General features: G+C 49.5%; 2 protein-coding genes and 1 long non-coding RNA gene across 5 annotated transcripts in view; 1 reads left to right on the forward strand and 2 right to left on the reverse strand.

Annotated features, from left to right (window-relative positions):
* Positions 1-14: 14 nt before the first annotated feature.
* On the reverse strand, positions 15-3,352 carry LOC122372570 (treacle protein-like). The gene is made up of 3 exons (XM_043349931.1): positions 3,120-3,352; positions 1,752-2,992; positions 15-1,349 (listed from the first exon to the last, which is right to left on the reverse strand). Exons 2-3 carry the CDS (start codon positions 2,914-2,916, stop codon positions 247-249), a joined length of 2,268 nt encoding a protein of 755 aa, XP_043205866.1. The 5' UTR covers positions 2,917-2,992; positions 3,120-3,352; the 3' UTR covers positions 15-246.
* Positions 3,353-5,775: 2,423 nt separating this feature from the next.
* LOC122372575 lies at positions 5,776-17,576 on the reverse strand. 3 transcript variants are annotated; one of them, XR_006254892.1, is made up of 6 exons: positions 17,036-17,282; positions 10,073-10,150; positions 9,524-9,787; positions 8,613-8,787; positions 8,030-8,249; positions 5,776-7,440 (listed from the first exon to the last, which is right to left on the reverse strand). It is a non-coding gene; the product is annotated as an uncharacterized LOC122372575 (long non-coding RNA). The 3 variants fall into 3 exon arrangements; XR_006254894.1 differs by having other exon boundaries at positions 17,249-17,274; XR_006254893.1 differs by lacking the exon at positions 10,073-10,150 and having other exon boundaries at positions 17,036-17,576.
* A 1,523-nt stretch (positions 17,577-19,099) lies between these two features.
* The window catches only part of LOC122372582 (G patch domain-containing protein 2-like), a 28,260-nt gene continuing 19,916 nt past the window's right edge, over positions 19,100-27,443 (forward strand). The window contains exons 1-4 of the mRNA XM_043349961.1: positions 19,100-19,348; positions 25,910-26,138; positions 26,738-26,820; positions 27,161-27,315. Coding sequence (XP_043205896.1) covers positions 25,931-26,138; positions 26,738-26,820; positions 27,161-27,315 — 446 coding nt within the window. The 5' untranslated portion in view covers positions 19,100-19,348; positions 25,910-25,930. The remainder of the gene's footprint in view (positions 19,349-25,909; positions 26,139-26,737; positions 26,821-27,160; positions 27,316-27,443) is intronic.

Raw genomic sequence — 27,443 nt, forward strand, 5'->3', positions numbered from 1 at the left:
GGCGAAAGGCATGCTTTATGTGTTGGTGAACAATGTATTTGTTATATTGGCCCACTTACTTGGCCATCAAATGAATCAACAGGAGCTTGGCTGCATCCAACCAGGCACGCAAAATGTCTGGTATGAAAAGCCCGCAGGCGACCATACTTACACTGAAAGGCGTCCGCTTTCTACACGACATGCAGCAAAACGATTACGGTCTGTACGGCATGTGACAATTGACAGGATCCACGAGCTCAGGGGTGGTTACATCCACAGTGGCTCCTGGACGACCCTGTCGCGGTACTTGGCGTACCGCTCGTCCGAGTACTCGCCGTCGCTCTGGTCGTCGCCGTCCGACGCGGACTGATCCTCGGCATTCACCGTGCTCCAGTGCGCCGTCGGTCCGGCGAACCGCGGCGACGGCGGCTCGATCGGCTTCCAGCTGATGAGTTTGCCGTCGGAGGGCACCTGGACGCCGCTGCCGACCGGCCGGCCCGTCCGCCGCGCCACCTGCAGTCGGGCCTTCTTCCTCCTGGCGGCGGCGCCGTCCTCCTTGTGGCGCCGTTTGGGCGGCCGCGGCCGCGGCTCGTACTGCCGGCGCTCCTCCTCTGTGGCGGCGTCGTCGCGGTTGCGGCGGCAGGTGGGACAGCGCGGCGCCGGCGCACCCACGGCCCGCTCCAGCGCCGCCTCCAGCTCCGGGTGGCCCTTGCAGCGCAGGTGCAGCGTGGCCACGCACGGCAGCGGCACACCAAGCGAGCCGCGCACGTAGTCAAACACCTTTCGCGAGCACATGGTGCGCAGCTCGATGGCCCGCCACAGGTCCTTCTCGGACCACTTTTTCACGGCGCGGTTATCCTCGCCGCAGATGATGCCGATCTGGGCGGTGCTGAACACGCGCTCCATGCCCGCCTCGAGCCGCTCTAGGTGGCGCAGACGGGTGGCGGCCACCATGGCGAGCTCCTTGTGCGAGCCGCGGCCGGGGCGGAGCCGCGGCAGCTGGCCCGGCTCGGCCTGGGTCTCGGGCGCGGGGCGCAGCGGCTCGATACCGGCGCGCAGCAGGGCCGCCTGCAGGTGCAGGTTCTGCACGCGCAGCTCGTGGATGACGCGCAGCGCCTGCGGCATGCTGGCCGGCGGCAGCACGGTCTGGCGCGCCGCGGGCCGGTCGTCCTGCACCTTGTCGGCCAGGCTGGCCGGCCGGGACTGGCGCAGCACCAGCAGGCGGCGGCCGCGGCTGCCGGCCGGCACGCAGTCGGCCGACTGGTCGGGCTCCGGCGGCGGCAGCAGCTCCAGGTACTCGGCGGCGGCACGGTGCACCAGGCGCGACTGGAACAGCAGGTGCCGCATCCGCGGTATGCACCGCATCCCCTCTGCGGGCACACCAGACAATCGGAGTACAAATATCAGCTCGTGCAACTGTACACCTAATTATAGACGGGAAAACGTTAAAAGGCAGGGGCCAAACGTGATTCCAACTGAAGCAATGGGCGGACAGGAGCAAATACAGCAACAAATGTACGGCAAATAAGGCAAAATTATGGAAGCTGCAACCACGACGTACGGATGAATATATGAAGAGAAGGAGACGCTGTAAAGCACACATTATTTTTGTTAAAAATACTCTCGATTTATGAAGTACTGCGAACCTGACCACCACATAACCTACCATGACACGGAACACATGAATATGCCTTTTGTTCAGGAATGAACCAAATATCGAACTATTTATCGTCATTGCCTGGTGCGCAGCTTATGGCCTTCGAACCACTTACTCTTAGTGATTGTCGGCATCATTGAAGACGCCAGTTGTCCCTCGCCCGCGGTGGCCTCGCCGAACAGCACCTCGTCCGGGTCGGCCCCGTCTTTGACCTGGCCCGGGTCGACCTTGCCGGGCTCCGCGACCGTCACCGTCCGTGCCGAGCCGCCCGGTCTGTGGTCGACCGAGCGGGGTCCGGCTTTCCGCACCGCCGCCGACCCGTGGGTTCTGACAACGCCGCGGGCACGGGATTCGCTCGAGTTGGCCTCTCTCGCTCTCCGTCGACCCGGTCCAGTCTCGTCGTCAGTGTCGCTGTCGGAACTGGCGGCGGCAGCAAATTGCTCGCGTCGGCGGGTGTACTTATGCGTCCTCTGGGGCTGACAGCGCTCACCATTCACTGCTGGCTCCGATGCTGACGTTGGGTCGTTGTCAAACGTTTCCGACCCCGGTCCCTCGCCGTCTGACTCTTGCTGAAGATGCTCCAGATTCTCCCGCCGCGGCTGCCGCTGGTCCATGGCCGCCTCCGCTTCCTGCTCGGCTTCCTCCGCACTCTCCTGCTCGTCCTCCGCAGTCTCCTGCTCGACCTCCCCCGCCTGCTCGGCTTCCACCACATCATTGGCGTCCTCTGGCGCCTCCTGCTCGGCCTCTGCCGCCTCCTGCTCGGCGTCCTCTGCCGGCTCGTCTTTGGCCTCGGCGAGGCCCTGTCTCTGCTGAGAGCCCGCCGGCGAGGGCGTCTCGCTGTCGGCCGGCGTCTCGGAGCTCCTCGGCCGGCTGGGCGGCCCCGCCACCGGCCGGCGCCGGCGCGCTGCCGCCGCCCGCTCCGCCTCCAGCAGCAGCCGCTCGGCCACCGCCTCCTCCAGCTTGTCGCGCCGTGCATTGGCAGTCTTAGACTTCGGTCCGGGTTTTCGTTTAGGATTGACTCTTGTTGGCAGTGGGGATGGGGCAGTGGCTTTCTTTTTCAGTTTCACCTTTTTGGGTTTAGGGCGCTTCTTTGGGCGTAACTGCCGAGGGCTGTCTTCGTCTGGGAACCACTCAGGGTCTGGGTTGGATAAAGGTGGTCTCTTGTAGACCATTCGCTTAGCAGGTCCTTCATCACAGAGCAATATCCTGGCAAGAATGCTGCCTGACTTGCTAGCTCGTCTGGAGGTGGACGGCCGCCTGTGGGATACCCTCCCTTCCATTGGGCCGACAGTTCTGCCTTGTGCCAGGCACACTAACTCACAGTGACAACTGGACACTGTGAGCTGTTCCAGTCACCTGCAAATAATACATGAATGAAATATACCATGTGCAGGACTGCAACCACAGGGAGCATCTATTAAAACTTTTGACTAAAAATTAGGGATAGAAATCTCATTATTTCCAAAATAAATGAATGACAAACCTTTTAAAATTGGTAGACACAAATAAAGGTTCCAGACTTACAGAGTCATCCCAACATTTATGAGAATGTATGATCTTTATTTGAACTACTAAATTACATGAGCAACTGTGTGGTGAATACACTGCCCCATTAAAATTCAGCCTTAGTTTCTTTCAACCTAAGGGGGGGGGGATGCAGCCAGCAATTTGGTTTCGCTCAAGTCTGTTTTGCCCAGGCAACTCTGACATGCCAGATTTGGGCCGGTGAAAAAGGAATGCCAGCGGAACAAGGGGGTTGGGTTGATATGGCTCTACTCCAGCTAGCCACTCTTTGCCATTAGCGCTCCAGAGTTGGTATGGCTTCAGACTGCCAAGTCCGCCTCCCTGCCACAGCATTGCTACTGCCAGGTCCAACTGTCTCTTGGCTGCTCTGGCTTACTGTAGCTGAAGTACAGTTGAGCTATCACACGGCTGAAGCAATGCGGCATAAGTCCAGCTGCAGTGCGGGCAAACTCTGGGATCGTGTGACAGCTCCCGTAGAGCTCCAGACCCTGCCCGTACTTCAGCCAGAGTAAAGTACTGAAGCTAGCCAAAGTAAAACCAGCTATGGCCAATACTAATTTTGCTGGCTGGTCGGGGAGGGGGGGGGGGGGGGTCACTTTAAGGCAATTGACGCAACAGTCCTCTTGTAGCATATCTGTAAGAATCTTGTCGTAGTACCACTTGCCAGAGTCCAAAAATGATTCAAATTAATATTATTTCCAAAAAAAGAAAGCTACGACTTTTTATCAGGATAATAAAATGCAAAATAATTGATAATAAATCAAAATTAACAGTTTTTTGTTGAAAAATTGAAACGTCTTTGGGGGGTACTGGAAACATTTATGGCTCCCCTCCTATCGTGCGCGAGCGACAACCGATCCCATGTTTATCACGGTATATTGATATACAGAACTGTATTTCAGTTTGTGGAATTGGAACTGGATTCCGCACAATTCACGTAGTCAAACCAATGCTATAAACGAATTATATACCATCATGAAACGAATCAAGCTTACAAATATGAATTTTGATCAAGGAAGCCTTCGTGCTTTGTTCGTACTGACCGTTGGTCATCCACAGATATTATGACATATAATAAATTATGGTGGATATTTTTGATTTTTTATCATACAAACAATCATCAAAATAGCAAACGATCACAATCGTCTATTTTTTAAATAGTAAACACTTTCAGTATGTCAGGGAAAAGTTGTTAAAAGGGTTAAAAGGATTATATTATTCGCTACGTCATTTACCGTGGCAACGAATAGACCTTTGATAGGAAAAGCGCTAAATGTTACTTAATGTGGCGCACAGTTAACCTTTCAAAAAACCTTTTTTATTTCGCTGTCAAGCGTTGTCAAGCGCTTGAGCAGGCCCATGTCGTCCCCTATCTCCGCGTGTGTCCACTAACACGAATGACGTCACGCATGTGGGCGGAGCTATGGGCGGAGCCTAACGCACGCGCGTATATATCTTTCCCGAGCGAAAAAAACAAACATTCCAGTTTTTTGGCGCTTTTGTTTCAATTGTGGTGGTTCTGTTCGAAGGCCCATACAGATGATGTTTGCGCAAAATTTCTAACGGAAAATCACTGACTATTTAGTGTCGACAGCTGCATATTAACTTTTTGAACACGCCTCCATCACTGCTTGTTTATAGGCTGTCTGTGGTATTGGGCTGCGTTGCTGTAAATACCCTGTGTTGCTGGATGATTGTGATAATATTTTGATGATTAACCTTTTTATTCACTGGTAGAGATTTCTGAAAATCCCAGGGGGTGCTACAAACCCCTAATTATCCACCCCTGTTTTTTATTTTAAGTTCCATCCAGTACCAGTATGAGTGTTTATGGCTTGGAAGGTAGGTGAAACCAGACATGGGCACGGATCCCAGACGACCAGACGCGAAAATCAAGATGGCCACTAGATTAGTGGACTTTAAGCATGGAATTATGGTGGAAAACATGGCTAATAGATGCCTCTCAACGAACCAACTATTTTGCATTCCCTCAGAGTTCACAGTTTTGAGAAATTCCCTCAAGATCCATCTCGGATCCATGGCCACGAATCATGGATCCGAAATGGATCTTGAGGGATTTTCTCAGAACTGTTAACCCTGAAGGAATGCAAAATAGTTGGTTCATTGAGAGGCTTCTATGAGCCATGTTTTCCACCATAATTTCATGCTTGAAGACCGTCAATCTAATGGCCATCTCGATTTCCGTGATTGGTTGTCTGGGATCCGTGCACATGTCTGGGTGAAACATTTCATTATTGTAATTTTAATCTTTTGAGACCTGAATTTCAACATTCTCTTGAGAGCCTGAGAGCATCCATGCCAAGGTTTCTGAGTCTGTTTCATGATAAAGAGACAATATTTATATTGGAGTCAACTTGTGGGTCAAGTCAGCAGAACTTGATAAATGAGTATGACATCACCTCTACACCTGTCGCATCCTGTATTGTAGTGATGGCAGGTTCAATGCTGAGTCTCAGAATAATAGCCAGCGAGCGTATACTGTTGTTTTGTATTTCTATGCCCGATCAGCCCTAATGTGTAATGTCTTGCATTTCTAAATATTGAACTGTAATGAATGAGACGCTGTAATGAGGTACTGTAATGAAAAGACTGCCTCAGACTGCAAGGTTCTATTTAACCAAATATGACTGCATGTCTGCTACAGAATGAAACACTGACAAACACTGACACTGACATCAGGCACCGACAAAGTGAATGCACAAGAACGATAAGGACTTCTGGACTTCAGAGCAAGAGACACACCCTACGCTCAGGAACGCCGCTGTCACCACATATAGCATACAGCACCCGGTCGTGCCCATCATTAGCCTACAAGCCCCACCTACGAAACCAAGCGCTATATCGTGGGAACCGCACAGGGGTCTCTGTTCACTAGCCGGCGGCCAGGGCACGAGCCGCTGCACCTGGTGGGAAGTCACCCCAGCCAGACCACATTGTCGCACATGCTGCTCCGACAGACAAGTCGCACGCACGAAAGTTCAGTGGCATCGTCTGCTGTGACGTCAGCATTGCGACGCGGAGCCGGCTCTAGCATGGGATGCTATGGGAAAACTGGTGTTTTATTCAGGTCACAATAAATCATGCTATTGATGACTTTATGGGGTGGGTGATGCATAAGTATGATATAAAACACAAACATTTCGTATTTTCACGTTATTTTTAACGGGTAACAGCTACTAAAACATTTCAAAAACGAACTTTGATGTACTTTCTGGTTTAGGACCAAGAAAGAAAATAGTATATTCCAAAATCTAGTGTCGCAATGGTGACGCCAACCTCGACTAACCTGTATGCTTATGGCCTTGACGTCACGCTCCTCGCGCCCAGTGAGAGTCTACTAGTGGCAGAACTAGTGACCCGGACCGCGGTTGGTCTCGATCCGAGTCTGCAGGCTGTGTGGCGCTGCAGCTCGCCGCTGGCCCTCCGCTCGCTGGTAGGGGTGGTCAGCGCGGTCTGCCTTGGGAGGTCGCCCAGCGCTGACTCGGGCGCGGCCTCGGAGGGGACAGCTGGTCCGACGCTCCGGACGCAGCACCGGGATGGTGGTGGCGTAGCGCGCCTTTCCCAGGTGGCGTTGGGCGTACAGCTGGCTCTGCCGAGCTGTGGGCGTCGCGCCTTTCCTCCAGTCGGCGACGAAAGCGTTCAATGCCTTCTGCCCAGGGCTGCGGAGTCGATGGATTTTCGGCGACTCCGACTCCGACTCCGACTCCGGCTTTCAAAAACCAGCTCCGACTCCGACTCCGACTCCGGGCAGAATTGTCGAGTCCAACCGACTCCAACTCCCGACTCCGACTCCGCAGACCTAGCAGCGCTGCGGAGTCGACAGATTTTCGGTGACTCCGACTCCGACTCCGGCTCGGGTTTCTAAAATCGACTCCGACTCCGACTCCGACTCCAGTCACAACTGTCGACTCCGACCGACTCCGACTCCGACTCCGACTCCGCAGCCTGTTTCTGCCAAGACGGTCCCTGGTCCGGGTGCGCAGCGGTGTCCTCCAGGACCGCTGCAGAGACCGCCTCGGAGAAGGCTGCCAGTGACTGGCGCACCTCTTCAAGTGGGTCGGGAGCCGTTACTCTAGACGAGCTGGCCAGTGCCACTAGCGGGCGACTGGTGAAATCGTCGCCGCTGTCTGATGCTCCTCCACCATCGGCGGGCTCTGGGGACGGGGCAGCGTCTTCTGCGACGGTGGTTGGGCGCAGCGCTGGTTCCGGACCGGGAGTCCTCAGGTCCGCAAACCAGTCGGGAGACATATCTTGTCGACCTGAAACAAAACCAGTGGTTGTAGCTTGTTAATGTAGACATTGCAAGAAACAATAGTTTATCGAAATGGTTCATTTTTGACCGTGCCCTGATTTGATAAAAAAAAAAAAAATAGTACCTGCGTCACCGTGTGTTGGTTTGACAAGATGTACATGGTAAAATAACATGGTGTTTATTATTTTTATCGAGTCATGTTGTGCCAGGTCAGGCTAGGGAGACTGAAAGGTCACATTGTATGTCATTCGATTGGGATATGTTATCAATTTTTTTAAATACACTGGAGATGCCTTTCGCGATAGGTGGGTGACGACACTTTTAACTTAACAAATGACGCCATATTTTAGCGATACTCCAGCCTCGAAGCGTATCGGTGACCTGCAATTTCGTGTTTTAGTAATCTAGGGTTTATATGGATGACAATGATATCCCTGTTAAGACGGAAATCGGGGTTTCAATATGACTCTTTTGCTTACAGTGATGAGATCACGTAACTGGCCAGTTGCCAGACCTCGAACTGACCTCACGAACACAGAAATCAATTTATGCGATCTATTGAGATTACGATTCGCTGTGCCAGGCAATTGACTCACCTGTCGCCACGAAGTACATCAGCTTCCTGTCCTCGACGCTCGCAGTGTCTGCAGTTGCAGAGTCATCGGCCGTGCCGCTGTCGAGGGCCTTGACGGCGTCAAGGTGCTTACACCTGCCGCCCCCGACATACCCCGGACAGGTGCACATGTCCAGGGTGCTGTCCACGGTGTACAGGGTGCTGCCGTCTGTGGACAGCACGCTGTAGATGCCCGGGTTCTCCTGCAGGAATACAAAACGACGATACGCACCAATCAGTCATTGTCCTTTCGTTAGGCAGAGGCAGAGCTGTTTGTGGCGAAAACTCTGTTTGATTTGAATGACTAGCGCAGAATGTAAGGGTGTTGATTTAAGTACCTACTGGTAGAAAAAACGCCGAGACTGTGAACTGTCACTTGTCCGAGTGAATAAGAAAATTGTGTGTGTGTGAGTGTAGAGCTGGCAAAACAGCATCATTTTCATAACCTGTTAAGCGATGGTATTCAATTCCACTTTTGCAGTAGCAGTAAAGCTGTCGTGAGACCGCAGCAGCGCGAGACGGAACATGTGAGACCATAACGTAGTCCATCCACGACGATATCTCACCCCGTCGGGAGTGATGCGGTCCCGTGGGACGCTCACAGCGCTGCTTCGGGAGCCTCCCTGACGGGCAGCCGGTGGTCGCCGTCCACTGGCGAAGCTTACGAGCTTTCGCTCGTAGAAGTCGCTCAGTCTGAGGCTGACTACGTCGTGGAGCTGGAGGACGTCCTAGAGCCGAGTCCTGGGAAAGACACAAAATCACCCTCGCCGTTACGGACTTTTTGCCACCCTCGACGGTGCATACAGGAGGTAGAGAATCCATGACGGGTGTGAATTGATGATAAATAACTCAAGTTTATTGAAAAATGACTGAGTAATATGACTTGAGTGAAAAAGACTTTCAATAAACTTGGTTATGTATCGTCAATTCACATGCAGGACTTGTGACTTGGTACGACCCCCTCCCCCTCACGCATACATTACACACACACACACGCGCACGCGCACGCACACGCACACGCACATGCACACGCGCACGCGCGCACGCGCACACGCGCACACGCGCACACGCACACACACACACACACACACACACACACACACACACACACACACACACACACAGCGCAAAATGACCTCGCAGTTGACGCGCCCTAAAACCCCAAACAACAAATCACAAACGCATGCACGCACGTACAGCATAGCACATCCATATACCCTTCATGACACAGAAGTGATGCACCCCCCCCCCCCTTCCCCGGTGAAGACTAGCAATCGATCGGCAGATAGCAAGGTAAAGGCGACAGACGGGACAGGGCAGTCAGCAAACGAGATAAGTAGGTAAATGATTGATAAGTTTAAGTTTGTTTCATACGCTAGCATTGAGCCGAATCAACTATTTTCGAGAGAGGGGAAGGTGATAACTGATAGTGGATAGATGCCTTACTTAATTTGCGCTAGAATGTCTTAAGATTTACCGGTGGAGGACGTTGTCCTTGAGAACCCTCATGGCAGCCTCCACGGTATTATTTGTGTTGTGGCCCCGTGTCGGGAGGCCAGCCCTGAAGCACAGGGCCCACTCCTGCCGCCGATCAAACAGCGCCTGCTGGTAGGCGATGAACCGCGGGTAGAGGGCACCCCACCGACCCTGCAGCGTCTCCATGGCCTCCGCGAGGCCACGCTCCGATGGTGCGTACTGCGTACACCATCTGCTTGGCCAGCCTCATGAGCTCTTGTCGATGCTGTGAACACAGATCAATCTGTTCAGGCAGGCAATTGAATAGCCAGACATTCATGGTGATGGGAGAGGTCGGATTCTGCTTGGCGAAACACAGATAACTTCAAAAACAGATAATCCAGAATTGTGGACCGAAACCGAGCCATGTTAACGGTTCAGGATCCTAACAAAATGTTTTAGCGTCCCCAAAATCCTGCAAGAAGTGCCGCCTACGGCCTCGGCATCGCATCTCTGGTCTAACATGTGATCCGTAAGTGACCATTGCATTGAACAATAAGTGAGCATTTACCTGCTTATCGTTCTTGTGCATTCACTTTGTCAGTGCCTGATGACTGATGTCAGTGTCAGTGTTTGTCAGTGTTTCATTCTGTAGCAGACATGCAGTCATATTTGGTTAAATAGAACCTTGCAGTCTGAGGCAGTCTTTTCATTACAGTACCTACCTCATTACAGCATCTCATTCATTACAGTTCAATATTTAGAAATGCAAGACATTACACATTAGGGCCGATCGGGCATAGAAATACAAAACAACAGTATATGCTCGCTGGCTGTTATTCTGAGACTCAGCATTGAACCTGCCATCACTACAATACAGGAGGCGACAGGTGTAGAGGTGATGTCATACTCATTTATCAAGTTCTGCTGACTTGACCCACAAGTTACCTTACCTTACCTACCTTACCTACACTTATCGGGATTTAGAAAGGCACTACGCCTGAAGGTCCCGATCTCGTCGAGTAGGTTCTGGATACACTAGGTTAAATCTTGGGTTGGCACTGAGTAATGGATGGTCTGCCAGTGCTGGTCGAGTCGGGATTTGAACTGGGTTAGGGTCTCAGCGAGGACCACATGACGAGGAAGGGCGTTCCAGTCATTGATGGCTCGTACGCAGAGTGCGTTCCTCCGCACACGAGACGCTGCTTGAGGTTTCGCCAGCTTCCAGCCGTGCCCTCGAGTTGTAGTCATTGAGCTCCTCGCCAAAAAGTCATCAGGGTTCAGGTCGACTCCCGCGTGTAGCAGCTGGCAGATCGTCAGCATGTCTCCGCGCCGTCTTCTGTAGTAGAGCGAAGGTAACTTGAGTTTCTGGAGACGCTGAGGATATGGCAGGTTCCTGATACCTGACACCAGCTTGGTTGCTCGTCTCTGGATGCGTTCTAACAGCCTCTGATCGTGTCTGTTGAACGGTCCCCATGAAACGTTGCCATACTCGAGGAGTGGACGTACAAGAGACTTGTAAAGCAGCGTCAGAGTCTGTTCATCAAGGTGAGCGAACAACCTCCGAATCACGGCCAGGACCTGGGTGGCCTTGGAAGCTGCAGATGCTGCCTGTTTTCTAAACTTGAGGGATGAGTCGATAAAGACACCCAGATCTTTCTCTTCACTGGCAGATTCGAGACGGTTACCTCTGATTGTGTAGTGGTGCTCCTGGTTACTTGGGCCGATGTGCAAACTCTTGCATTTTGCTTCGTTGAATGGCAGTTGCCATCTATCGGACCATTCAACTACTGAGTTGATATCCTGTTGGAGGTCCTGAATCTGGGATGGCTTAGATACACTGCGATAAACTTTTGTATCATCAGCGAATATCTTGATTGATGAGGTCACCACATCTGGAATGTCGTTGATGTACACCAGGAATAACAGTGGGCCAAGGACAGAGCCCTGCGGCACCCCACTAGTGACCGGTGACCACTGGGAGTGGCAGCCCCCCACCAAAACCTGTTGTTTGCGTCCCGAAAGTTGACTCCATTATAAATATTGTCTCTTTATCATGAAACAGACTCAGAAACCTTGGCATGAATGCTCTCAGGCTCTCAAGAGAATGTTGAAATTCAGGTCTCAAAAGATTAAAATTACAATAATGAAATGTTTCACCTACCTTCCAAGTCATAAACACTCATACTGGTACTGGATGGAACTTAAAATAAAAAACAGGGGTGGATAATTAGGGGTTTGTAGCACCCCCTGGGATTTTCAGAATTCTCTACCGCTGAATAAAAAGGTTAATCATCAAAATATTATCACAATCACCCAGCAACACACGGTATATACAGCAACACAGCCCAATACCACAGACAGCCTATAAACAAGCAGTGATGGAGGCGTGTTCAAAAAGTTAATATGCAGCTGTCGACACTAAATAGTCGGTGATTTTCCGTTAGAAATTTTGCGCAAACACCATCTGTATGCGATGCGATGCGATGGTTATCGGAGGTTTAGCCTTTGTATCGGCACCTCCTTGAGTTCTTAAACTTTAACTTTTACTTTGATCGATGGGTTGCATTGTTATGGTTGGTTTGTGTGGCTAGGATTCTCACTAGGGGACAGGATTGGGTGTTGGGAGGATGAAGGTCAATCAGGATGGAGAAATTTGTTTTATTTCCAGCAGTCTTCTTTTCTTCCACAGCTTAAGCAATACTTCTTTCTTTTCTTCGATATCTTCCTCCTCAAACAGAAACATCCCTAAAATATCCTTTGCATAGGGTTTCTGAAGATGCATTGATTCTTTTCTTTCTTCTTCGTAAGCTGGGCAATTCAATATAAAGTGGGCGAGGTCTTCATTTTCTGCATTGCACATCATACATCTTGTGTCTTCTTTCTTGTATCTCTTGCGCTCATTTAAAGGAAGACAGTTAGCTCTTGCCTGGAAAAATATTGTTGATGCTTGCTGGTTGTCAATAAACGTTACTTCCTTCATCTCCTTTTTCCAGACAATATACAGGGACAGAGTAGTTTTAGTTAACAATTCCTCCTTCCATTTCTTTCCATCCCATTTTTGCATGTGTGTTTTAAGGTCTTTTTTGCTTATCTGGTACAAATCCTTTACTTTGAGTCCGACTTCCTTAATAATGGAATAGGTTACCTTCATCCATTTGTTCTTGCCCTCGTCCATCATTTCTGTTAACACCTCTTTGAGTAGTTGATTTTTTCCTTGCAATATGCTTCTCATGTACTGAAGTCTTCCAGTTTTAATCCTTGTTGTCATCAGAGATGCTCCAATTTCTCCTCTCAATGCAGCATTTGGTGCATACTTTGGAGCCCCCAAGATCTGTCTGTAGACGCCATTTTCGATTACTTGCAGCTTCTTGGTCTCTTCCTCTGTGACTGTCATGACACTGGAGCCATACAGTATTGATGGCAGGGCTAAGGATTTCCAGTAGGTCTTACCAATCAGCAGTTTGTTGCATGATTTTGCAATTACTGAATAGGTCATGTTTGCCATTTTTTGTGCCTTTTCAATCATGATTCTTTTCTGCCCTCTGAACACATCCCTTGTATTAGTTACTTTCAGACCTAAGTATTTTATGTTTTCTTTTAGGTACTTCAATATCATCTATGCTTCTGTGCTGTTCTTTCAGATTGAATGTGATAATGTTGCTCTTATTCTTGTTTATGTCCAGTCCACACTCCTTGCTAATTGCTGTCAGTCTTCTGATGCTAGTCTCTGTTTCTTCAATAGAATGGTTCAGTAGGAGCCCGTCGTCAGCAAAGAATAGGATTGGCAGCGTAAATTTGCAGCTTCTGAACCCTGCTTCTGTTGCCTCCATTACTTTTGTGATGATATAAGTCATGAGCTTGAAGAAAGCAGTTGATCCTGTACACCCTTGCCGTATACCACTTGTTACTAATATCTCTAACTTTATGTTCTCATTTAGTTCAATCCAGGTTCTGTCTCCTTGGTATGTGGCTGCCACAGCATCAATCATTTTGGGGTGAATCTTGTATTTCATGAGCACCTCTACCATCCTAGCTCTATCGATGGAATCAAACGCCTTGCTGTAATCAATTGAAGTAACAATCAGAGGTGCCTTCATTTTAAAGCTTTCTTCCACACAGTACTGTAATAGGAAAAGGTTGTCCTCTATCCTTCCTCCTCTCGTAAACCCTGCTTGTGTCTCTAACTTTTGCTCTGTGCTTTCTAGATGATCTTCTAGTCGCTGTTTTAGAATTGACATGTAGATCTTATATGACATATTCGTTAAAGCAATTGGTCTCAAATCTTTGGCAGTTGGCTTAGACGTCTTTGGTATCATTTTCGTCCTTGATATCTTCCATTCTGATGGTGTGTCACTTCTCTCGAGGACCTCTTGGTAGCAGCCTGTCAGTATCTTCAAGCATTTTTCATTTTTTATCAAAGCTTTGTATAATTCTGGCTTGAGTTCATCTGGTCCTGCCGCTGACTTGTTCTTAAGCCTGCCTATACATTTGGTGACTTCTTCCTCAGTTATTTGTATATCTTCCATCTTCTTCATCCTCTTCCTACTGTTCATGGCCATATCCATATGTTCTCTCAGTGTGATTGGGAAACTATATCCTTTTATTTGTATCTGGTCCTGTTTCTCTTTCTCCAGATCTGCAGTATAGGTTAGCTTCGCCCTATCGTTCCACACTTCTTCTATCTTGTTTTCATGTCTTTGATAGATTTCCTTCCAGACACTTGCTAAGTTTTCCTTTTCTTCTTCTCCTTGTAGCATTTGTCCAGCTTCTGTGAATAGGCGAACTGGACTGTTATCCTTTTGCTTTCCTTTGAGTTTGTTGATATTCTCCCAAAGTGCCTTGCTTTTGTAGCTACCATAACGTATTTCGTCAGTCACTTTTTTTTCATGCTTTGCTATTTCTTCCTTGATGAGTAGCTTCGTCAGTCGTTTCTGCTCATAATATTTTTCATATAATCTGCTCTTTTCTTCTTCTGACTTTGCATTTCTCCTGAGTCTGTTGAAGGCTTTCCTTTGCTTGATTTGTTTCCGTATTTCTTCGGTCATCCATGGTTTTTCTTTGATTTTTTCATTCTTTCTGTCAGTTTTTCTTCTGTACCTTCTTGTAAGCAATTTCTCTGCCACATCCTTCATTATCACATTGAGATCTTCCATTAGGCATATGTTATCAGCTTCTATTCTATGTAGTACCTCTTGCACGAAGCCCGACAATGATTCTTGGTCTGTCTTAAAGAAGTATTCATCTTTCCATTTGGCTTTATTGAGACTCAGTGACTTTTCATCTTTGAAAAACACTGTGATCATGTTGTGATCTGATAGATCTAGTAGTTCTTGACTTTCATCAATTTTCATCTTAAGGATAGACTGATGCATCTTACTGTTGACCAGCACATAGTCAATAACACTTCTGTACTCTTTACTTCCCCATGTATACAAGCCTTCACATATGTCATCACCATTCAGTAAAATCTATTGTTTTTGTTTATCACATCAATGACAAATTTTCCGTTCCTATTCTCTTTTTGGCTTCCTAGGAACCCTACATGTCCATTAAAATCCCCCAACAACATTGTTGCCATGTCTGGACTTTCTTCTAGCTTCTCTTCAAGCTCTTGTTTGATTTTCTCGTTTCGTGTTTTGTCTTCTGGTTTTGTTTCAACTGACATGTAAACAAGTATTATCCTTACCTGTTTGTTCAATATACTTCCCCTCACTTCCAAAACATCTTCGTTCTCTGAAGGGGCTTTACTTAAAGCAACACCACTGTTTTGTTTATGCAAAAACATGAGTCCTCCTCCTTTCTTGTCTTTTTGTTTTCTCATGCTCTCTATCTTGATCAAGTTCTTGTCAATCTCAAGTTTATCATATCTCTGGTGGGTCTCAGTAATACATAAGATGTCACAACTGTAGGCTAACAATTCTTCTAGTTCTGCCAGCTTTTGCTTTGTTAATCCTTGTATGTTAATGAGATTCAATTTGTAAACCTTTCTACTTTCTTGGTTGTCGGTCTTAGACCCCTTGTTTGTTGCTTGTTTCCTGTACCTTCCATCCCTGCTTTCTTTCCTTCTTACTGTGTTACTTTGTTTCCCTTCCTTTCGACAACCCTCCCCCGAGAAATGACATGGGTTTCTCGCCCTTTCTTGAGCCACTCCTCTCTCAGTCTTCTCTGCTTCTCCCTTTCTTCGGGAGGTAGGTCCCTTGTAATGTAGGTATTTTCTATGCCTTTGCTCTTGAGATCAAACCTCCTTTTGTACAAAAGCTCCACGTGCTCCTTAGATCCCAGCTTCAGCAGGAGTATTCTTGGTTTCGTTTTCTGGTTCTGATTTCCATTTCTTTCATCTCCTTTCTCCGTTGTAGGTTTTTGCCTCAATCTGACAATCTTCTGGATTTCAAAGTCTCGCACTCCCAGAGCATCTGCTATTTCTTTGAACTTCACTATGTCTTCCTGTTTTTTGTCTTCTCCTTTCTCTGCTTTGCTCTCTGGGAGATTGTGTATCAGCACATTTGTCGCCCTTTCTTCTAACTCTTTGTTCTGTATCACTCTTTTGATACCTTCAGAGTTACCCTTGATGACTTCTTGTTGTTCTTTTATTTCTTCTACCACTTTTGTGACATCTGCATACGTCTTCCTGATCTCCGTCTTTCTCTCCGTTTCCCTGCTCTTCATTTCCTCTACACGCTGTATCATTGCTTCATTCTGCTCTTGCAATGTGGAAATATTGCGCCCTTGAAACTCTCCTATTTCTCTAATGGCTTGTTCATTTTCGATTGCTGACTTCCTTATTATTCTCGTTTGGTCTTTTAGCGCCTCTGCCAACTGATCGATCTTGGCTTCCAACTTGCTGTACTCAGTTTCTGAGTGTGGATACTTCCTGTTCTTTAACTCGTTTCTGCAGGCTTTGCACATCCATGCCAGTGTGTCAGGGTGTTCCTGGAGTGCTTTGTATGCTTCCGTATGTATCTCCTGACATGCTGCGTGGAACCAACGATGACAAAGGTCACATTCCACTCCCTCGTCTTCGTAGCCAACTGGAAGACCACATTTGTGCCCAGGCCCTCCCTTGCATATTGCCTCCTTACTCAGGTCAACTGATGATCTGTGTGCTGGTTCAAAAGCCTCAAAGACACTGTTGTCTAGTTTTCCAATGGCTTTCTCTGTTTCCATTTTCTAGCTTATTACTACTCGTCTTTCTTTGTCTTCTGCCCTGGCCATTTTTCCCTTCTCCGCCCTCTCTGCATCTCTCTTACCTTTCCCTTTGTCCGCGATCTGTCTTGTTGTAGGTGTTTTTCTGCTATTTGTCGGTGAGATTCCTGGCCCCATTTCGTGTTTATAGTTGTGTGTATAATCAAGATTCAAAGCTCTGTTCACAGCCCCGATTTTTCCTCAAGCCAAGCCCGCAAGCAACTTGCCTAGCAATTCGCATGCAGCATGCCCCGATTCACATCCACCTCACACCCACATCAGCTTGCAAGGCGCCTGCATGCACACAGACACGTGCTGTTATACACAGGGTTTTTTTTGACACCTTTACCTTGAATGATGGGTAGGCGTCTTCCTTCTCCCAGTTAACACATGCAATACAATCCTCATGTGCCGCGCCACAATTGCCTCAGTTTGCTGTGTTGACGAGAGCTTCTCTCGCTGTCAGGATGGAGATCCCGAGAGAAATGGACTGGTAAATGACGTTTCTCACAGATTATCGGTGAGATTATTTGCGGGATGGGAAGGAAAGGATTATGCTTACCAACCATTTACCGAAATGCAACCCACTCACTTCCTCCCAACCCACATCACGTGAAAATGCCAATTGTATGGGCCTTCGAACAGAACCACCACAATTGAAACAAAAGCGCCAAAAAACTGGAATGTTTGTTTTTTTCGCTCGGGAAAGATATATACGCAACGCACGCGGCAGTCCAAGCCGCCATATTTGAATTTATATTTTAATAGAATCTTGCCGATATTTTGGGTGAAGTCAATTTATATGGATAGCTTGGTGACAGTTTAGCTATACGAATAATAATTTATTATGGATGTGCGTATATTCAGCTTGGAATTGCAATTAAAGTTCCGCACCGCATAGATTCGAACTCGGGACCTTTGGAATACTGCGCGGGCACGCTAACCACTACACTACCGCGACCGCGCGGCGGCCGGCGGCAGGGAGGCTGCGGAGACATGGGGGGACATTTTACGCTTTTGTGAAAAAGCAAAAGATTTAGCGAAAAACACGTAAGAGATAACTTGCAGAAAATTGTTTGCTCTTTCAGATAAGATACTTAGGTTTGATATATCTTGTGCAGACTTCATTCTACAGTGCTTCGAAAATCGCTCATTTACATGGGGATTGAACGGGGCTTCGAGACTTGATTCCAAATGACGTCACGAGCTGACGTCACGAAAAGGTAGAATCGCCGGACGACCCTACCTGGTATATAGGGCCTTGCGCTTGAGCTTGGTTAAAGGGACCCTCCCACCTTCAAAAAAGTTAATGAATTGGCATGAAAGTGATGTCGCCAGGTTCAGAAAGAGCGAAAACGAATATCTACCAAATTTTATCGAAAAATATTCACCGGTTTTCAAGATATTAGACTTTTACTTTTGTTTACTTTTTGGGATCTCCGCTGTTCCTAGCGACTTTATTTGAAAGTGCGGCATTTGTTGCGCGCAAAGCAGCATATACCACCGCGTGCTACCAAACGTTTTAGTAAAATTAATGACGGACGTTCGAAAGCCTGATGACGTCATCAGATTCCCGTAATGGTTAAGAGGTAGGGACCACGCTGGTCCCACCAAGATTACTTTACACCCTGCAAGTAAAGGGAAGAAATTTCTTGAACACCATAAAGCTGCGGGGGTTGCGACCAGAGCGCTGTTCGGCAGCCGGCTATTTTGTGTGCAGGGTATGACGCATTCCGCGAGCCGACGTCACGGGCGATGACGTCGGCTCGCGCGCGAGCCGAGCGCCAACGACAAACTAACGGGAACCCTCGGACACCCTCGGGGCATAAACCGCGGAGTAGCATATTGAGCGAGCCTTATAAGGGAAATTCATATATTTTCGTTTCTCAAATGATCGTCAGGGTGTCTCTTACCTTTTTACATATCATTTAGGCTTACCTAACACCTCAGTTGCCAAATATCTACAATTTATTCAAACGAAGGTATTTTCAGTAAATATCAATGCTATAGACCGAAATCTTTTGAATAAAAACTCCAACCAACAGAAATAAAAATAACTTAATTTATTCCAACCATTTCCTCCAAATAAACAACATAAAAACTCACTTTTACACACATCATTCATAATAAAGCATACTAACACGCTGCTTTTGACAATTGCGGCGTCGAGTGGCGCGCTGCTAGCGCTCTTTTTCGATCGCAGAGACCCTGCACGCGCGCGAGCACACTACGTCACGTCCGGGGGGCACAGGTATATGAAAAATCGCAGTGACGTAACACTTTTCTCGCTTCTCATTGGTCAATAGCCCGTTGCCGGGGTAACGTGCACGTATGTGAGCGCGGGCAAGAGTACTAGCCGGCCGCCGATCAGGGCTCAGGATAAATGGTGGTTTCTGAGCCTGGCCGAAAACTTGGCTATCTCAACTCAAAACTAATGTTAAGGTGGGAGGGTCCCTTTAAGCGTTTGCAAGTGATGAGCGTGGCTATAGAACTCCGTGATGAAAATACCATTGCTCTTATTTTTATGTATCTGGGAGTTGGAGCTGACTGAAGTTGCTGGCTGTTCCAGTCTTTTCAACTAGTAATATTGCTTAGAAGCACAACAAACGCACTTTGCTTTGGTTTGGTGTCCGCAAGATAGATCGTGAAGGTTGAGGTTAAGGTGAGAACTGAGAACTGTGTTACTGTAGGTATATTGTTCATGATATGAATAAGCTCATTTTTGGTATGAATTAATTAGACACCTGCTTGAATCGTCAGGCAGGATACCATAATGTCAAGAAAGAGATGGAAGATAAGTACAAAATACAAACCCTGGCTCATAGAGACTTAAACGCAGTTCACACTTGCCCGTAAGGTCTGCCGGTGACGGGCCCGACACCGTCAAAACGGCCGAAACTGACGGAGCGACGGCCGTCAGGTCGACGGTCATGTGTGAACCGGCAGCGTTTGACGGCCGGCAACAGCTGACTGCGCCGGCGCCGGACCTGACGGCCGTCGCTTTGGAAAGTTCAGCAATGTTCAACTTTTGACGGTGACGGGCCCGTCGGTTTGAATATCTGCGTGTTGGAGGAAGAGGAAAAGTAACGTTCTCATGCAGCATGAAGCTTATATGCATTTTTAAGATCATTTATACCATTTTCCATGCATTTGTTGAGATGGAAGTATTTATTACGGCACGATATCTTGAGATTCGATCCCTGATTTAAATCAACGAAACGATGTGTCTTTCATTTAAATAAAATTGCAGCATTATTTGACATAAAAATGTAAATGCGTGGTAATTTATTTCTGTAATTCAAAGAATATTTTTAACCTCTCAGCCCCCATCCCCTTCCCCCATCTGCGTCAATCTTGAAATTGGTGCGCCATTTCTGTCACAGCATATGGCAGCCAATGGGAGCTACCAAATCTCAACTTTCGTCTGACGGGCTGCAGGCCGTCAGGTCGACGGTGACGGGCCCGACACCGACAGACTGACGGTCATGTGTGAACTGCGTTTTAAAGACATGCCATTGAGAGCCAGACTTGGATTGGAAAAATACACATTATGTTGAAAATGTCTGGCGACATGGTGGGATTGCACCAAATATTAATTAAGCATAGTCTGGCGTAACCTCGCGCCAAATTTCGTGTATGGTGGTCGACTGGTCGCCAATTTTTTTGCTGCATGGCAGCTGCAGAATTTTCAGCAAATGGCAGTCACCAAATTTTTCAGTACACCGGTTAATCTCGCAGCAGATTCGATTTGCCCTGCGGGCGGCTCTGGAGACTATTTGGGATGAGAATTCCTGCGCCCCGATCGTCGCTTGCTGCAACTTGCGAGCCACCCTGAGTCTACTTAGAGGAGGTGAGGTGAGGCCAGTGGCATATCCAAGGGGGGTCCTGGGGGTCCTAGGACCCCCTGGAACCTAGATGAAAAGTTTTTTTTTATAACAGGGGAAAAATTGAAAAGACTTCAAGGGCCCTTTTGACCACTTCCCATTTTATTCGCATAAAGAAAAAGCATTGTAGAACTCTTTTAGGGACCCTTTGAGGACTATTAGAGGACACCTTTAGGCCAATGAGGGACCTTGTGAAGTAAACAGAGGGCCCTCTCAGGCACACAGAGGGCCCTCTCAGGCACACAGGGGGCCCTCTCAGGCACACAAAGGCCCTCTGAGACACACAAAGGGCCCTCTCAGGGACACAGAGGGCCCTCTCAGGTACACAGAGGGTCCTCTGAGACACACAGAGGGCCTTTTCAGGCACACAGAGGGCCCTCTCAGGCACACAGAGGGCCCTCTCAGGCTCACAGAAGGCCCACTCAGGCTCACAGAGGGCCCTTTCAGGCACACAGAGTACACAGAGGGCCCTCTCAGGCACACAGAGGGCCCACCCGCCTCAGGTACACAGAGGGTCCTCTGAGACACACAGAGGGCCCTTTCAGGCACACAGAGGGCCCTCTCAGGTACACAGAGGGCCCTCTCAGGCTCACAGAGGGCCCTCTCAGGCACACAGAGGGCCCTTTCAGGCACACAGAGGGCACTCTCAAACACACAGAGGGCTCTCAGGTACTCAGGGGGCCCTCCCAGGCACACAAAGGGCCTGCTAAGATCAGCAGAGGGTCCCTTAAGACGAACAGAAGACCCTCTGTGGTACGAGGGTCGATTTCAGGCCACAAGGTATCCTATGAGGCCACCAGACGACCCTCTTTGATCAAAGATGGTCCCTGGAGGTCACCAGAACAAACTCTGAACCAGAACCAGAACTCTGAGGTGAACAAAGGGCCCTCTCAGCCACCTCAAAGAGGGCCCTCTGAGATCGAAGGGATCAAAGAGATCAAAGAGGGCCCTCTAAGGCGAATGGATGGCCTTCAAAGGCCACAAAGTGCCCTCTGAGGCCACTGGAGGGCCTTCTGAGGTGATATGAGGCTAGATCAGACCACCATGAGCCCTATGAGGTCATCAGGCCCTCTGAGATCAAAGAGGGTCTTTGGAAGTCATCGGAGGACCCCTTGAGGCCCCTTGAGACGAACAAAGGCCAGAGGGCCCACTTAGACACCACAAAGAAGTAAAAAGATCCCTCTGAGGTCAAAGCCAGCTCTCTGAGATGTAATAGGGCCATTTGAGGCCTCCGAGGGCCCTCTGATGCCACAGAGAGGCGCCCTCTGAATTCTGATGCCAAAATAGGGTCCTCTGAAGTCTGAAGTCACCAGAGGGCCCTCTGAGGCGAACAGAGGGCCCTCACATCCACCTCAAAGAGGGCCCTCTAAAATTAAACTGGCCCTCGGAGTCAGTGTCCCAAAATTGTATTTTGGCTTAGGTGTCAGAGGGGGAAATAGGTCACCCAAAAGGGGGATTAGAGTGGACAATTGTCAGTCGCAGGGCAGTTGGAGCCCTCTGAGAAGGCCACTTGAGCCTTACAACCGAGGGCCCTCTGAGGTGATATGAAGGCTATGTCAGGCCACTATGGGCTCTATGAGGTCATCAGGCACTCTGAGGAACAAGCCGGCCCTCGGAGGCGATCAGAGGGCCCTTTAGGACAATCTGAGGACTTTTTAGGCCAACTAGAGGCCTTATGAAGCCAACAAAGGGCCCTTTGGGACACAAACCCTTGGGCCCTTGGGGCCTCTCAGGCACCCGGAGGGCCATCTTTCCTAAGGCAAACAGGGGGTCACCTTAGATGATATGAGGGTTATTTTAGGCCACCAGGGGCCTCATGTATTAGACCAACATACGGCCATATGAAGTAAAAGAGGACCTTTTGAGGTAAAAAAGGGCCCCTGGAGAGAAAACAGAGGACCCTTTCACGTACCCAGAAGGCCCATGGAGGGCACTAGAGGGCCCTTTGAGGCCAGTGATGGTCTTCAGAGGCCATCAGAGGGTCCCGCTGAGGGTAGCAGAGGGTCCTTAACCCTCGCCCGCACATGGGGGGGGGGGTTGCCACCCCCCCAGGTAGTTTTTCTGCTCTGTACTCAACATGTTTAAAGCTAGAAGCCTGATTTTTCGTATAGCTGCTCCTCTATCCGTTCTTGATGTCCACTGAAAATTTCAAGTTTCTGCGGTTTTTGGTTTCGGAAATATGACCTTGTTTTTCAGGTCATGTCATGACCCAAATGCCCAATTATCAACATCTTGCGTTGGCTATGGGCCTTGTGAGCTTTTGACACCTTGATTTCGGCCTTTTTTGCCAGTCTTACCTCCCACCTATCATGGAACATGTTGTTCGACGATTCGACGACAGATGTCAAGGTCAGGGTCAAGGTCAACCTAGGTCATCTAAAATAATGGCATTATAGGCAAGCTGAATTTACTTTTCGTGAAGTTTTTTTGCTGCATTTTTGGTAAAAGCTTCTCAGATCATGATTTCATGTAATATGGACACCTAAACAATCGGTGCACACATCAGTATACACACAGACACACACAGACATACAAACACATATCATTGACCTTGACCTAACTTGACCTGGAATGACCTCAGCAGCAAAAACCTGGTCGAGTAGTGTGACAAAGATGTTCTAGCTTGCTTGGCACCAGAAAACGGCATCGTCATCGGTATATGCTAAGCAGCGCACTTGATATCCAACGATGACCGAAAACAGCAACATTTTTTAGTTTGACCTGACCTGTAAGGTCAATGACTGACCTGAAAACGTAAAACTGGGTATCATTGGATTCTTCTCTTCCCAAAGAAACTTTTTGATCTTTACTGCGAAGCTCTATCTCCAACAGGAACGAAATGGCGCGGGGGGGGGGGGTGGCAACCCCCCCATGTGCGTTCTAGGATGGGAAAATGGCATGCGCGGGCGAGGGTTAAGACGACCAGAGGCCCCCCATGAAAATGCAGGTGTCACAAGGCCCGGTTTGCATCAAAGGTCAGGTAGCTATGCCCAGTTTTGGCTCTGTTGCCGACGTGTTCCGAGCTGTCGCAAAAAAAAAAAACGATGTGGTGGCACCCACGCCCCCCTCGGCCGGCCAGGGTCCTTCTAACCAGGGATGCGGAGACGGGGAAATTTCAGACGGCTCCGTAAAAAAAAATCGGATCCGGCTCCGGCTCCGGGTGAAATGTCATGGCGGCTCCGGCTCCGGCTGCGGCTCCGAGTAAAATGATCCGGCTCCGGTGGCTCCGGCTCCGGCTCCAGTACTCTACTCAGTACATACATCCTCTATACAATTAAATACGGGTGGAAGAGAAGAGATGAAGGATTGGTTCACGCTGCTTCTGTATTTGCATAACAAGGCTATTTTGAATACCACATGTTTACTGCCTTGTGCTGTCAAACCGAACTAGGTCAATAGTTTTTTCCTCTTAAAAAAGCAGCCGGAGTCGCCGCCTTTTTTTGACAGCTCCGGCTCCAGCCCTTGCTCCGGGCTATATTGTTTCACGGCTCTGGCTCCGGGCAAAAATGCCGGCTCCGGCGGCTCCGGCTCCAGCTCCGGCTCCGCACCCCTGCTTCTAACTTGGCTTCTGAGCCACGTACCAACACGCCAAAGGCAGCGTTCGAAGGGACGCAAACAATAATGACGAAATTACTCTTGTCACTTTTTAGATCAGGCCAAAGGTCAGTTCACATAGTCCATCCAAGGTCAAATTTCGCCAATTTTGAGGTCCAATTTGGACAATTTTCAACAAAGCACCGCATGACTCGGAAATGAATAGAGCTACAGTGCCGGGGAAAAGCGTAGTTAATAGCTCTTTTAACACCCGTTTCGCCGTTTCCATCCTCAGGACATTCAAATCCTTCTCCATGCCGCAACCCCTGATCCGGGCTGGACCTGGACGGGCAACTTTATTCCATGCGGGCGGCTCCCATTGGAGCGCTGCACTGCAGCTCCTAAGAAAGCACACTCGTAACCGTGTGCAGTGAGCACTTTGGGGCTGGTCGGCCTGTCCTGTTGGACAGGCTCAGCCCCGGTGGCCGGTGAGTCACCAAGGTTCCCGCCCAGACCAATGTCTCCCTCAATTCCTATCATCCTTCCGGCCCTGAAATGGTCTCATCAGACCGAAAGGGCCTGGGCCCAACCCAACAAAACAAACAAAGCTCTTTTAACGCTCTTTCTGTAAACTGTGCTCAGATTTGACCTAGGCCTGTTAATTCTACACCTTTTATGTCTTAATGTTTCTACAGCTCTGTAGGCCTGACACCTCTTCCTGCAAAACCTTTTTTGGGTCGAAAATGGCAGAACATGTCGTCATTTTGACGTCATTTGCGGCTAACCTATCATAGCCTCTGGAAAAATTGGTAACAATGTGTAAAATGGATGCCCGGAGAGGTTCTGAAAGTTTGGTGGCGATATCTGCAGTCATTTAGGAGATAGCTACGGAAGAGGACAGGGGCCGTTTCGCCCCCCCCCCCTACGGGGTGTGGGTTAACGCCCTTTCAACTCAGGCTACAAGGGCCCTTTTGCCACTTAAGGGCCCTTTCATCCCAGTCAGTCAAGGGCCCTTTTGACTGCGGACTCCCCCCCTGAGAGAAATCCTAGATACGCCACTGGGTGAGGCCTTCCCAGGTGAGGCCGAAAGGCCTTCAACCTCGTTGAGGGGATTGGTATGGAAGCCAACTAACCGCTCCGACCGCTCTTCGGGAGCACGCTGCTGCTCCCCATCCCCGGAGAGGACCGAGAGGACGCCGTTTGGGAGCAATACTGCCGTGCAAAGGCAAAAAACATTATGTCGGGTCAGAGGCCATTACCTCAGGTCAGAGGTCACCCAAACATAATGGGTTTTGCCTTAATACGGCAGAATAGATGAAGGCGCGCTTCAATACCTGCACCTGATCGGCCGTCTCCCCTCCATGGTATGCCAGCAGTGCCCGGACAAGCGGTGCACCGGCCCCCGCGGCGCTCTGCACCAAGTGCCGATGGCGCACTGCGCGTGCGTGTGCGTGTGCGCGTGTGTGTAGAGTTATTTATGATTGAAATATCTCAATTCAATATTTCAATGCAACCCATCGTTGCGCTGAAATAAGACAGTACTTCCCCTTTTTGAATCTTTCAAGTCATTTACAGATTGGCATTGAAGTCGTAATTCATGTAATTTGATGCTGTTAGAAACTTGTTGCATGGTGATGAGCTCTGAATTCTGAGCTGGTAATAGGAGAATGCTGGATATTTTTTCATTCGTGTGGCAAATGTTTCTAGGAAACTGATATGTGCAAAAATAAGCCTATAGGTATGGAGATTTTGATTTGGTTTCACTTACTTTTTTATTTTCTAATCTGCTGCTGTTACTCTGGCAGTGGTTGCATGGGGCGGCGCCGATGGACCCCAGTCTGATACGGAGGTTGCAGCGGCTGCACGTGCTGCGGTCCGGCGGTCCGGAGCGGCGCCAGCGCGGACGCCGCAGCATGGAGGCGCTCGTGCGCGACCTCAGCCACGCGCTCGAGGAGAGCTCCTCGTCGTCCCATCGGCGGCGGCGCGGCTGGCGGCGCCGCTCACGCTCGGCCGGCACTCTGTCCGGCGCCCCGCGTGAGTGACCCATCTTCCCTGTGCGGCGCACTGCATGAGTGACCCATATGTCCTGTACGGCGCCCGTGTGAGATATTCTTTCATGTCTTCTGTCCGGAGCCCCGCGATACCTAGTGGCCCAGCTACCACAACTGGAGGAAGGTGTTTCTTTCCACTACTTTTTACATCGTTTGTAATTTTTTTTTTTGCTTGATTTTGTCTGAAACAAAACGAGCTATTGCCGATTCATTGTAGTCACTTTCATTTTCGGCAGATTGCGGTCCTGCAATTGTGGGCCGTGGGCACCATCCAAGGCGCATTTCGACATTCAAATTATATTAATTGTGAAAACCAGACAGCGAAGAAACTCACCCGTATTATCACCCCACTTGTTTAATCTTCCTCTCAGAGTCTAAACCGTCCGGCCAACATTGCCCGATCTATTTCGACTGCATTTCATCTATATTTATTTGCAGTCTGACCTTGTCACTGCTGCAGTCTGACCTTGTCACTGCTGCAGTCTGACCTTGTCACAGCTGCGGTCTGACCCTGACCCTGTCCGCCGCCCGTCTGGCCCTGCTGTGCAGTGTAACTAGCCCCGTTTGTACCGCCGTCGGCAGCGCGCGCCTACAGCGAGGACTCGGGCAGCTCGGTGGGCGAGGCCCACCTGTCCACCGAGCGGCAGATCTCCAGCGTCCAGGTGGTGAGTGGCCCGCGCCGGCTGGCGCCGGCGCTGGGCAGAGGATGGGGCCCCTGACCGAGACGTGCGTGTGAGCAGCGGCTGTGATCTGTCGGAGCTCCGGCACTGGGATGCTGCCCTGGACTGCCGCCATCTGTGAAATTATGCGAATAGTCATGCGCCTGTCCTTTGAGCCATAATCAGGGCAGAATTCAGAGGTGAATCGTTTAATGTCCTTTCATATGGAGGGATGCCCACTAATGGACGGCTGTGAGCCCCTGCTCCGTGATCGCTCGCCCGTGCCGACGGCGCCGTTCGGTGTTCGGGCTGAGTCTAACCGCTCTCTGGCTCTGTCTGCGGGCAGAGCGACTCGGATGAGATGGTGAGCACGGCGGGCATCCTGTCTCACAGCCGGCGCACCCAGCGCCACCGTCTGTCGGCCACCGCCTGCCTGGCGGGCCCGCTCGGCGAGTCCGACTCGGTCAACGAGAACTTCTCGCCGGCCCGGCTGCAGCGCAGGTCGGTGCGGTCCCTCTGTGTGTACAGAGACCGGTACGGGTGTCGGTCTGTATGTACTGAGGTCAGTGCAGTTCATCTCTGTGTACAGAGACCGGTACGGGTGTCGGTCTGTATGCACTCAGGTCAGT

Source organism: Amphibalanus amphitrite, unplaced genomic scaffold (genome assembly GCF_019059575.1).
Source record: "Amphibalanus amphitrite isolate SeventyFive unplaced genomic scaffold, NRLGWU_Aamphi_draft 000037F_arrow, whole genome shotgun sequence".
Classification (NCBI taxonomy): Eukaryota; Metazoa; Arthropoda; class Thecostraca; order Balanomorpha; family Balanidae; genus Amphibalanus; species Amphibalanus amphitrite.

Bases quoted from the DNA above. Each gene is read 5' to 3' on its own strand.
- LOC122372570 (XM_043349931.1), bottom strand. From the start codon at position 2,916: ATGGAAGGGAGGGTATCCCACAGGCGGCCGTCCACCTCCAGACGAGCT. The intron at 1,350-1,751 runs GTAAGTGGTTCG...GTGTGCCCGCAG, and splicing joins GATGCCGACAATCACTAAGA to AGGGGATGCGGTGCATACCG.